This window comes from Sarcophilus harrisii, chromosome 1 (assembly GCF_902635505.1).
Source record: "Sarcophilus harrisii chromosome 1, mSarHar1.11, whole genome shotgun sequence".
Lineage (NCBI taxonomy): Eukaryota > Metazoa > Chordata > Mammalia > Dasyuromorphia > Dasyuridae > Sarcophilus > Sarcophilus harrisii.
In genome coordinates, this window is record NC_045426.1 from 382989027 (window position 1) to 383002712 (window position 13686).

The 13686-nt window shown below is 34.1% G+C and overlaps 1 protein-coding gene across 3 annotated transcripts in view; it reads left to right on the forward strand.

The window, feature by feature from the left end:
* The first annotated feature begins 746 nt into the window (after positions 1-746).
* CEP72 (centrosomal protein 72) overlaps positions 747-13686 on the forward strand; it is a 72802-nt gene continuing 59862 nt past the window's right edge. The window contains exons 1-3 of one of the 3 annotated variants that reach the window (XM_031946079.1): positions 747-860; positions 10917-10995; positions 11155-11309. In XM_031946079.1, coding sequence (XP_031801939.1) covers positions 11240-11309 — 70 coding nt within the window. In that variant the 5' untranslated portion in view covers positions 747-860; positions 10917-10995; positions 11155-11239. Of the gene's footprint in view, positions 861-10916; positions 10996-11064; positions 11310-13686 lie in introns of those variants that run through there. The other 2 variants (XM_031946077.1, XM_031946078.1) reach the window with 2 other exon arrangements.

The following is a 13686-nucleotide window of genomic DNA, read 5'->3' on the forward strand; positions in this document are numbered from 1 at the left end:
CTGACATAAAGAATATCCAGGAAAAATGCTTAGATATGGAAAATGGAGTGTTTATTTGGGAGAACAGCAAGGTCACTTATACTATATTTCAGAGTATATGAAAGGGGGGAATGTCAGGTATGATGTAAAATGGGAGAGGTAGGAAGAGACCATTTTTATGAAGGGTTTTGAATGCCAAACATAGAATTTATTATTTTATCTTAGCGATGATAGGGAATTATTGAAGTTTATTACATAAGGGGGTGGGGTGATAAAGTCAGATCTTTACTTTAGAAAAATTAATTTGATACCTGAATGGAAAATGGACTGCAGACTTGTCTTGAAAGACATGTTAAGGACCTGCAACAAAATGGTAGCAATGTCAGAGGAGAGAAGGGTACACATATGATAGACATGACAAAATCACCAAGAATTGGAAACAGATTGGATATGGAGGATCACAGAGGGTGAAAAGTTAAGGATGATGGCAAGCCTGAATGACTGAGAGGATGATTGTACCTTGATGGTAACAAGGAAGCTTGGAAGTGGGGAGTGTTTGAGGGAAAAGATAATAAATTCAGTTTTGGACTTGCTGACTTTAATGAATCTATGGGACATTCAGTTTGAGATGTCTAATAAGCAGTTGAATATAGAAGACTGGCAGTCAAGAGAGAGTTAAGGGCTAGATAAGTAGGTCTAAGAATCATCAGAACAGAGATAATAATTGAAACCATGGGAGCTGATGAGGTCACCAAGTGAAATAAGAGAGACAGAAAACAGAGGAGGGAAAACAGGGCAGAACCCTAGAGGGAACTCATCTTTGGAGGGTGGGATCTGGATGAAGATCCAACAAAGGAGACTGAAAAAGAGCAGTCAGACTGGTAGGAAGAGAATCTCTATTCTATTCAAACTACTGTACAATGGACAGTTCTCCATGAGGATGTCACATGCATTGGTCTCATTATTATATATTTTGTTTGATATTAGTGATCAGAGAGATAGTTAAAAAAAGTTATTTCTATTTTTACAACCTTCAAGAAATTTTTATATAATCATGCTGGTCATTGTATTGCTGGTCAAAGTACTGGACAAACTTTGTTGCACTAAGGTCTTTAAGAAGACATATTGCTCCACCAAATCAAATGGTTTTTTTAAATTGTTAAATGATAAATACAATGGGATCTTGTATGCTCTGAAGGTTTCAGTAAGTTGTATTACTAAAAAGATATGATCCTCTATAGAATATCACTTCAGAAAGTCTATTTGTTCCATTTTTGTCTTTTCATTAAAGATGTCTTCTATGAATGCATAGATTATTCTTATAAAATTTTTGTAAGGATGGGAAATAAACCTATGAATTTGTATTTATCTAAATTCTTAGTCACCTTTTTAAAATTAAATGTGAGATCTGAGTTCTTTTCCCCATAAGCCTTTAGTGTCCTTTCTTCTTTCATATATCTTGAGAAATTATCACTTATAATTTCAAAAATATGTTGTTTTCAGCATGAGGCTCTTCTTTGTATATTTAGTCTAGTCCATCAGTCCATCTATTTATCCACTGTTCCTTCCTGTATTCTGCTCTCTTAAGTTGGGCTTATCTAGGATGATGAAGTTTGAGACCAAATGCAGTGACTCTAGGTCCTTGATGGTACTGAGGTTTTGTTTTTTTTTTTTTAATAAAAATCTTTAAATTTTTATCTGTTGTATTTCAATTATATTTCAAGAAATATCTTCGTATAAAAATTAAGATCTTCCATCAAACTTTAAACTTAATTTCCTTAATATTCTTAATTTACTATTTCCCATTGCTTTATTAATTATATTCCTCATAATATTTTACTCCCCATTCTCTAAAAGTTTTCAAAATGTATTTGTATTCTAAAATGGTATTGTTTTTGACAAGATAATCAAATATTTGCTGAGTGAGGTACTTTATAGACTACATTTATCTCTTTATTATGGCAATATAATACATATGTATATGTACAGATATATAAATATATATATTTCTATGTGTGTATTAAATTTCTCTAGAAAATTGTTTTAATTAGTTAATGCTTGTTCCTCCATTTTTCACTTTTGATATCAATACCTTTTTTTAAAAAAATTACATTATGGTTATTTACATTTTCTGCTTTATTTTTTCATTATCATTCTAGTTTTTTATTTATATTTATATATTATATATAATATATATTAATATATTAATATACACATTGTAATGTAATGTGTATATATATGTGTATAAATGTATGTAATGTGTATATATATAATATATATAATATACCCAGAGCTAATATGAGAATGACTTCCATATTAAGAACTATATTCTTATAGTTGTCAAGCAATTGTTTAAAAAGGAGATAAAGTAAATTACATATTTTTCATGAAGTGATGTAACATCAATATCTTTTTTTCTCATTTTGAAAACTATGCCTTTAATAGATTTAGATCTATTTAATAGATCAAGAATTTTTCTTAGAAGTCAAGCTCACTGGTATATAGTTCACAGGCTCCATTCTTTTCTTCTTTTTTGAAACTGGAGTATTTCCCTTTCTCCAATCCTGTAATTCCTCTAATATCTTCAGTCTTTCAATATATTGCAGTATCATAGATTTAGAGCTAGAAGGGACCTTACAGGACATGTCCAGTAGCTTTATTTCAGTGGCTTTTTGTTTTCTTATTTTTTATTTGGCATTTTATTTTCTCTAGTAATAATTAAAAACAATTTTAACATTCTTAAAGAAAAAAAAAAACTTTTAGAGTTCTATATCCTCTCCCTTCTTTTCCATACTACCCTCTGAGAATGGAAGCAATTCCATATGGATTATGCATCTGTAGTCATGCAAAACATTTCCATAATAATGATGTTGTGAAAGAAAACCTAGACCCCGCTAAAAAACCCTCAAGAAAAATGAAATTAAAAAAATATGCTTCAATCTGTATTCAGACAATATAAGTTCTTACTTTGGGTATGAACAACATTTTTCATCCCAAATCCTTCAGAGTGGTTTTAGGTCATTGTCTTCCTGAGAATAGTTATGTCACCTCCAGTGGATCATCTTACAAAATTGCTGTTAGTTTGTATATAGAGCATTTCACCTTGCATTAGTTCATAAGTCTTTCCAGGTTTTTCTGAAAGCATTCTGCTCATGTTTTATAGCACAATAATATTCCATCATAATCACATGCAACAATTTATTCAGCCATTCCCCAACTAATGGGCATTCCCTCAACTTCCAATTCTTTGTCCTCAGAAAAGAGATGTAGTAATACTTTTGGGGCATATGTCCTCTTAGTTTTATTTTTTTTTTTAAATCTCTTTTGAAATATAGGTCTAATATGGTATTACTAAGTCAAAGATCATGCATGATTTTATAACCCTTTGGGTATAGCTCCAAATTGTTCTTCAGAATGGTTTAATCAATTTATAACTCCAGCAACAGTGCAGTAGTGTCCCAATTCTCTCACATGCTTTTCAACATTCATAACTCATTTTTTTATTATATTAGCCAATCTGATAAGGTACAAAGTGGTACTTCAAAAATTTGTATTTCTCTAATCAAAAATGATTTAGAGCACTTCTCATATGCCTATGGAGAATCTTCCATTTGGCTAATTCTGCTTGTTAAAACATTTTTTTCATTACTGGCTTTTTGTACTTCCTTTATCATTTGGCCTACTCTGTTTTTTTTCAGGTGTTTTCTTCAGTTGTGTGTCTGTCTTCTTTACCAACCTCTTGATTTGTTTTTCATTATTTTATTGCATTACTCTAATTTCTCTTCCCAATTTTTCCTCTACCACTTGATTTTCAAAATCCTTTTGAGCTTTCCATGGGCTGAGACCTATTCATATTTTTCTAGGAGCCTTTGGATATAGGAGCTTTGAGTTCTTTATCTTCTGAGCATGTATTTTAATCTTCCTTGTCATCAAAGCAACGTTCTTTGGTCAGAATGTTTTTTTCTTTTCTGCTTTTTATGCATTTTCCCAGTTTATTATTTAATTTTAAACTATTTGTTAGAGTTCTGCTTCCAGAGTAGAGGGTGCACTGTCCCCAAGCTTAAGGGTTTTTTCAAGCTTTTTTCAGAGATATTTCTAGGGACCTATAAGTTTTCAGTTCTTACAAAGTGAAATGATCTAAGGAATAGTGTGGTTACTGCTCTCTTGTCCTGTGCTCTGGTCTGTTAGAGACTACAAGCATTCTTTTCTGTTCTGGCACTGTGAGGAGGGTCCTTGCTCCATTGTGGCTGCAAGCAATGGTATGCTAGAGCTCCTCCTCATACTGGGACTGCCACCCAGGACTGTGATCTGGATCAGAGTATGGACAAAACAACAGAATTCTGTCTCAGTGCTAGCAAGAGGCCGCTGTAATCTCTTTCTGACCAGTTGTTCAATCCCTTTCCTGTCTACAGGTTGAGAGCTCCAGGTGCTGCTGCTGCCACTGCAGATTCAGTGGTTCTCAAGGTGGTCTTCTGGTTTTCTGGGGATGGGGCTGTGTTGGCATGGCCTATGCTGGATTGCAATCCATTCTCACCCTGGTACTGTACAGACCTTTCTTGCTGATCTCCTAAACTATTTGGCCTGGAAAATTGTTTCACTCTGCCTTTTTGTGGGTTCTACCACTCTAGTATTTGTTTAGTGTCATTATTTAGAAGTATTTGGAAGAATTTGGGGGAGAGCTCAGATTAGTCCCTAACTTTACTATGCCATCTTGGATCCATGCACCCTCCATTTTAAAAATGAAGAAATTGAGGTTCAGAGAAGAATTTTCCCAAGGTTATATAGGTAGAAAGCCCCATGGGGAAGAACCAAAAGGTCCCCTGGCTCCATGTCCAAAACATTTTCTAATAGATGAAAGTGGTTCAGCAATCACTCACAACTACTAATTCTTTTGGTACCCTTGAATGTAGCTCATTTGTTCTGGGTGAATTGAGTTCATTTAATTTTTTTAAAGTAACACTTTATTCTTCCTGCTAACTTAGAGTGCCATAAGTATTTGCTGAGATACTGGGAAAGTCACTTTATCTCTATTTGCCTTAGTTTCTTCAAATTATGGGGATAATAATAGCACTTACTTCCCAATGTTGCTTATAAGAATCAAGATAAAACTTGTTGCTAAATGCTTAATAAATGCTTTTCTCCCTGTCTTCCTCTGGGTTAACCCCTCCTCTTCCACATTACAGACCTGAGTCTCATTTCCTTCATCTGTAAAATGAAAATAATACTTGAATAATTAATCTGTAATTGTTACAGGGTCAAATGAATAGACATATTGTATATGTATATATACACATATATTCCAGAGAGTGCTATACATACATAAGCTACTATTATTTTGGAGTGCCCATGTTAAAAGACAAATACTAGTTAATTCAGTCAGACATGTCAATTTCATCTTTGCAATAAATTTGCTAGTTGGCCAGTGCACAGTGAAATGATTTGGACATGTGAAGATTTATTGGGAAATTAATGTAATATGTGGAAAGTTATACTTACTATGGAAAATACTAAGTGGATGAAAATAAGAGTCAAGAAGTCTTCCTTGGCAAATTAGTATCAGAAGTGGTAACATCAGAGGCACATGATGATATAACACGAATATACCTTACCTCAGAACTTCCTGATTCCTAGAGAATAGCAGGTAGCCACAGGGTAGTTACCAATCTTATCATAGTCATTTGTAAATAAAGGGAACATTCACAATCTATCCTCTATCAATGTCTTTCTCCCCAATGGAAAAGGAAAGGGGTACACTTAGCTACAAAATTCATCAGGGGTTGTAATGAGTTCAACAGGTAGATAAACAAATATCTGTAATATAGAAAATTATAAGCTTTAGTGTGGGTAAATTAAGGGATAGTGAGAGATTAAAAGAGGTGTAGGAGAAAGTTTTAAAAGGTCCTCTTAAAGACATTTGCAGGTCTGAAGAGTAATCCAATAAGATCTGAGAATTCAATGATCCTGTGGAGTTGAGGAGGAATTAATTCATTATTATAATACAAGGACACAGCATTAAGGCAGCTTTAAAAGCTGTCACATGTACCTCAAAGGTTACATAAGAAGAAAAAGCCCACAGAATTGCAAATAAGTGAGTCAGTCTTATTGTTTCACATATCTAAAAAATAAATTTGATCCAAAGTAAAAAATTTTTTAGACAAGCATAAATGTATGGTTAATTGGTTTTTCAAGAGCATACGGTTTCCTGCCCTCTGATATGATACTGAAAAAGTATGTATTTAGAGGGAGGAGGGGACAAATCCTTACGGGGTTTACTTTATAGTAGTTCCTTGTCTTCTGAAAATGATTACTGGAAAATATGAGGAAACATGAAATATGACATTAAAACAACAATTATTGGAAATTAATACAAAATATTTTCCAAGAGGCATGATTTAATAACATGATTTCTTCATTGTAAAATCTAATTGCCTTTTATCAGTTATCATAGATCTTAATCATTCTGCATCATTTGGCATTGTTAACTGAGATTGTCTCTCTTCTTGGTAATTCTTTTATTTCTTGGTTTTCATAGCTTTGCTTACTTGATTCTCTTCCTAGCTGTCTGCTTATTCCTTCTAAGTATCCTTTGAAAGTTAATCATATACTTCATTCTCATTAACTATGGTGTAATTCAGTGCTCTGTTCTAAGCTCCATCTCTTTTCTCTCTATACTTTCTCACCTGCTGATCACTTCAGCTTCTGTTGGTTTAATTATCATCTTTATGCAGACGATACACAGATCTATATAGCTAATCTTAGTATCTCTCCTGATTTCCAGTTCTATATCACACACTCCCTGTTAGACATTTTGAACTAGTCCTATGGCTATTTCAAACTTAACGAATTTTTCAAATGCAAAGTAGAAGTTACTATTGTCCATCTTTAATCCATTCTTTTGCTTAACTTACCTATTGCAAGGAAACCATCAGTCACCTAAGTTCACAACCTTGGTATCATGACTCATTTCAGATATCTAGTCAATTGCCAAAATTTATAATTTCTGCCTCCACAATACCACTTGTCTACTTCTGCTCTTCACAGTTTATATATCTACCACTCTAGATTACATTTTTACTTAATGTACATTACTTACATTGTCCACTCAATGTGACATGTGAAATATGCACTAATACTGGATAGTGGATACTGGAAAACTGATGCACACAGGATTAAATAACTTGCCCATGATCACACAATTAGTAAGTGTGTGAAGCCATACTGGAAGTCAGGAAGATGGGTCTTCCTATCTTCAGGTCAATCAGCAGATCTCAGCAAAAGAGAAGCCAATTTTGATATTTTCAGTGTTGTCTCCCTAGAGCAGACATATAATATTTGCTCTTTTTCAAATGAATGATATCCTATCATGCTAAGGGAAAAAGTTCCTTATACAAGAATCTCCATTTTAGAGATGGTCTAAAATCTACATGATTCTTAATATCTTCTTCCTTTTTTCCCACCACTCTGTCACCAGTGACAGTGGGAGGAACAAGATGAAGAGGCCTTTTATATTTTTCTCTTCTTCATAGGGGTCGATGAACAAAAAATTTGTCACCTAGTGGCCAGCCTGCAGTTGATGAAGTTCTCCCTAATTAAAGAGCACTGGGACAGCAACTAGAATCTTTCCAGCACAGTATAATTTGCCTCAGTTGATGCTTTGCTGTCAGTGCCTTCAAGCATCTATACTTACCTCCATTGCCCCAGAAGGCATCAGAGTATGAGTTTTGTAGAAGCATTAGATTAAGCAATTATGAATGTAAGTTATTCTAAGCAAGGAGTATTATTTGCCTTTACAGGATTTGCTTTCTAAACTGGATACACAGAAATAGATACACACAACTATAATTTGACTTTAGGATTAAAAAAAAAACCCACTGAATTTTGAATCTGGAAGAATTTGGAGTTATAACATCTGGTTCAATTTCCTCCTCCTTTCTGGTTTGCTGGGAAATGGTCTTCTAATCTCTATTTAAATACCATCAGTGAGGGAAGGGAAATGACTATCTTCATTTTATTTATTTTTATGAAGCAATCTGGATTAAGTGACTTGCCCAGGATCACCCAGTTAGTTAAGTGTCAAGTGTCTGAGACTGGATTTGAACCCATATTCTCTGTCTATTCACTGTGGCACCTAGGTGCCCTAAAATGACTAACTTACAAGGTGGGCTATTCCATATATTAAATGATGTGATATAAACTAGAAAATGGTATTTCAGGAGATGACGGCAGGAGAGTTCTGTATCAAGGTAGGTATGTAGCTTGTGCAATATTTTCTTCTTGAAGTACAGCTATATCAGAGGACGGTGCATGGGGAGAATAAATGAGGGTTTCATTGGGCCTTTTGTCTCCTTTTCATGTCCAGTTGTGCCCATAGCTAGTTTCTCATTAAGTCTAAAGCACATGATTCCAACTCTCTAATTGTGCAGATTTTAGGTATTGGCTCACTAAAAGAAATACTGCATATATTATTATGTGTAAAAACAGGAAGACAGGAAATTAATAAGGAGATAGCTATTTGAATTACAGATATACTTTAGCAATAAAAAATCTTTAAAATAAAATCTGTTTCAATTTATTTTAATATTTAATACAAATTTAATAAAAATTAATTTAATACCTAATAATAAACTTAATTTAAAATAAATTATTTGAAATAAAATTCCCAGATTATATCTTTACCTAATATAAGGTTCAACCCTAGGTTCAATAGAAAATTGAGCTCCCTGTTCTAGTCTTGGTTCTGCTGATAAATTTGTGAGATTGTGGCCAAATCACTTAACTCCTTGGAGTGTTCATTTTTTTACATAGAAAATAAAGAGTTTGGATTAGCTCTCTACAGTACCCTATAACTGAGTCCAGGGGTCCTCAAACTACGGCCCACGGGCCAGATTCAGCAGTTTAGGAAGTTTATCCCCCTCACTCAGGGCTATGAAGTTTCTTTATTTAAAGGCCCACAAAACAAAAGTTTTTGTTTTTACTATAGTCTGGCCCTCCAACACTCTGAGGGACAGTGAACTGGCCCCCTATTTAAAAAGTTTGAGGACCCCTGAGACACTCAGTGAATTCAGAATTTATATATTATTTACTCTTCTACATTGTTTGGCAAATACTTTTAAAGATTTGATCTTAAGATCAAGGGACTAGATTGTAAGATAACTTAAGAGATTATTTAAAAAAAATCTTTTTATTTTTATGGGTAAAGAAACAAAGGTCAAGAGAGTTAATGTGATTTGCCCAATGTCACACAGGTAGTAGCAGAGCTGAGAGTTGAATCCAGGACATAGAATCATAGATTTATACTTAGATGGGACCAATACAACTAAATCCTTTAGTCCAAAATCTTCATCACACAAATGAAGAAACTAAGACCTAATAAAATTTAGTGACTAGTCTACAAAATAGTATCATAGATAATATTTCCAACTGGTCCCAAAAGTGAGGAGGCTAATAATTATAAGGCTATACATATTTGTTAAGAGTTTTGTTTTTCCTTTGTGGGAGGGGAGAAAATAGGTTTTTTGAAAATTAAAAAAAAATCTTATTAAAGTTATTGTAAGAAACTAGGAGGTACACCTGATCATGTATTTCTCTTCATCGCTCATTTCTCTGAAAGATTAGCTAGTAAAATGATGTGTTGGCAGCTCATCAATCTTTATTCAGATAAAGAACAGATGTTGATTTTTAATTTAAGAAATATTTCAAGAGGGGGAAAAATGGTTCTTTGTTTAAAGTTTAGGCACAAGTTAGTACAAATCAAAAGAAAATTTAGATCTTTCAAGACAGATGATTTTGTGTTTCATGCTAAAGAAACCTGGAATCACTGAGAATTTTTTAGCATACTAAAAAAACATAAATTTCAAGAATGATGATAAAGAGTAATGTTTAAAGACTTATGATGATAAAAACCCTAGGAATAAAAGCCTGCCTTAACTTATTAAAAGTGACAATTGCAGGATCAGTCAATAAAAATTTATTAAATATCTACTCTGCGCCAGATACTATAATAAGCACTAGGGTTACAAAGAAAAGATAAGTCCCTATCCTCGAGGAGCTTATAAACTAATATGGGAAGGTAAGATGAAAAGGAAAGATGAAGTGGTAAAAGGTAGGAGAAGTTCATTATCCAATAACAGGTAGAATCTTTTTAAAAATAAAAAACAAAATTTATATGCAAACATATTGGCCATGTACAACCATCCTAGCACAAACCGTACTATTTGTGCAAAAATCTTGAGCTGAGGGTTATTTCTTTAGAACCTCTATTCTCAGTTTCTTGATTCTTGATTCCTAGCTACTACTGCCACTATCTGAATTGTCTTGAGTTTGTATTGAGGATATCCTTACCTCTCCCCCAAATACCATATTCAAAGTTTTAAGGCAACTGGATCTTCTTTTCCTATCAGTCAGCAAAGATGACAAAGTCTGCTCATGTCCAATGTTGGCTTGTCCAACTAACCTTTTAGTTTACAATCCCGTGGCTAAGATGTTTCAACAACTTTTCTGCTCTCTAACCTCTCCCCCTTCACCCCCCCCACCAAGAGCTTCAATTTAACTGAGTTATTGAAGAGCAAGACAACTAAATAAATTAAGTTAACAGTTATTTCCCAGGATGCGTGGTGTTTCTGACATGAAAAATTTTCCAGCTGGAAAAATGAAGAGCCTTTGTCTGTGCTTAAATATAAACTTACTGCAATAATTTCTTCTGTAGCTTCTAATTGGCTGGCATTCCAAATAACACTACTGATGTCATCAATGACATCATAAGGATGTCTGCCATTTATTGTTGTAGCCCACAGAATGTATTCCAAGTATCACTTTAATAGTTCCAGAGAAGTGTCTTGCTAGGGATTGGTGACTCATTTGTAGAGCAATATTGATGATCACATTAAGATTGATTTTTTTCGTGAGTTTAATATTTTTCTCCTTCTTTCTATCCCAAGGAAGTTCCTTTTGGAAGTTATGATTATCAAGGCTGAGGCAGAAGATATAACCTCAATCTGGGCCTATCTGTTCTGAATGGTAAGCATTACTGTGATCCTTAGTTCTTTCTAGTCACCAGTTGTCTTGGCAACATCAACACCAACCTTTTAGGGAGACAAACTCAAGGGACCAATTTGGGGGGCTAGGACAGATGTGGCACTGATATTCACCACCACATTTTAAAAACATGATTTTTAGTTTCACTAGGGTCAAACTTGAGCAGCAAGATGATGATGAAGGTAGAGGCTCAATCTGAATGTTGTGGGACTGCTGATGGCTTCAGATGAGCCCAGATTCAGGAGAATTGAAAGAAATTATACCTTCTCCATCCACAAGCTGGGAATCAGCCACACGTAAGGTGGAATATTTCAATGTAGAGTTTCTATATGGATTTAGATATCAATAGAATTAAATTCCCTCTGATAGTTAATCCAGTGATCATATAGGTTTATCAAGAAGAGTCTTTGAAGCCATTCTTTTTTTTTTTTTAAATAGGTATCTCTCCCTATTTCTTCTGCGTCTCCTTTTCTGCTCTATAACATCCCTCAAAGGTAGATGTTCCTCAGTCCTTGATCATCATCTCTTTTCTCTTTTTTTTCCATCTCTCTTGACAGTCTAATTCATTCCGCAGATGTCAACTACTATCTCTTGGTAGATGTTTCTTAAGCTTTGGACCCCCATCTAGCCATATGACCTTGGATAAAGGTCATATCTCTGTAAAATGAGAAACAACTTATATGATCTTTCTCTTTTAGCCTTAATCTCACCATTTCCCATTGTCTGATGAACATTTGCAATTGATTACTACTAGCGCCTTAGATTTCACATATCCAAAACCAAGTTTGCTATCTTATTTCCAAACCTGTTCTTTCTACTGACTTCACTATTTAATCTGTGACCACACCATTTACCCACATTCCCAATTTTAAAATGACTTTTCCCTCTTTCATCTTTTATTTCCAGTCACTCAGTTGATTCTACTTCTTAAGATTGCTTAAATCTATGCCCTCATCAATATCTACTATTGATACACTTGCAAAATTCATTCTCTGAATGAAGCCAAACAGTACCTTTCTGGGATAACTGAATTGAAGATAAGAAGATTAATTACCTGAGCTCCTGAAGTCCTTGTTAATCCTTAAATTCTTTAATTCAGTTAAATTCTATAACTTCCAGTGCCTGGCACTACTGTAGCTTAATACATGTCAGTTAAGTTTCTGTTGAATAACAATCACCATTAGAAAGGACAAAGTAGGCAGTTGATCTTAATACAATTTGATTGGAGGGGGAAGTGAAAGAAGTTAGTTGGTGATGAAAATGGAATCTCTACAGAGGTCTTTGACCTGCTCTTCCCTTCCCATACTTTCCAATGCCTAGAAAATAAACATCAATTGGTGATGTCATTATGGTATCCATGAGTATCGGGTGGCAGAAACATCAAAGTACTTCTCTATCTCTCCTTGTCATCATTCTCCCAGATGCAGAATGGATGTGGTATCCATGGCAGCAGAATTACAGGATTTAGATTGTAACTCCATTTGGCTTCTATAGATAATGGAGTTGGCTTGTACTGTGGTTGCCTTTGCAAACCTCATGGCTTGGCTGGACTTTGCAGGAGGAAAGAACTTTGATGTTCTTTGGTATAGGAGTGAGCGAGACAAGGCACTTTGATATTTTGAGTTTGGATGGCAGCCATGGAAAGCCTTTGCCTTCCTTTGTTAGACTTTGAAAAGGGTAGGGCATTAATTAATTGTTTTTAAGTTAATGAAACCACATTGAAGTTATTGTCAATACCTAATTCAGACAAACTTGCACCTGATGTCTGATTAGATACCAACCAGACTGTCCTGACAATGGTGTTAGCAGTGAGAAGTTAATGATTCTTCAGAGATTGAAATCTCCTAATACAGAATAAAATGGAAATGGGCCACACAATGTGAGTTTAGAATTTTTAAAGTAATCAGTCACGCAGCATAAAAGAACATTATTGCCTCAATATTGCTGAAATCTGTTAAAATTAGCTAAAGTATTATGGATAGCAAGTAATAATAACTTATATTTGTACAGCACTTTCCTCACAACAAGACTACAAGATAGGTAGTGCAAGTATCATTGTCTCTACTTTACAAGTAAGCAAACTGAGGCTTCTAGAGGTTACAGTTTGCTAAAGACCACTTGATCAAGTGTAAGAGTAAGGACTACAACTAAGTTCTACTGATTCTAGGTCTCTATTATACACTTGTCAGGTCACTATCTTCCACCTCTTCATTTTTGAGGAAAGACTTGGTCATAATAATTACACATCATAAAGTCTAATTTTAAAAAATTTATATAGTGTTGTAGTCATTGTCTACAGTTTTCTTGGTTTTGCTCACTTCACTTTGTGAATTTTATCTATCTTTATCTATTTCTTCCTTTCTCTGAATACTTCATATTCCTTTTCATATGACATAATGATGTGATACTAATTGTTGGACATTATTTTAATTCCAGTTCTTTGTTACTATATTAGTATTTATTGCTCTTTTCTTATTATACCATCTCAATAATACCTTTTCTTTGAACTATAATAGTTTCATTTGACTAATTAATAAATGTAATTACATCAAAGGAGGCCTTTAGTTTATAACTGAGTGGATGGAGACCTATAGAGTACTATGAGTCTGGAGTAGACTTTTCTAAGGGATCTATATGCAAGTTGTATTTTCCATATGATACAATGTCATGAGT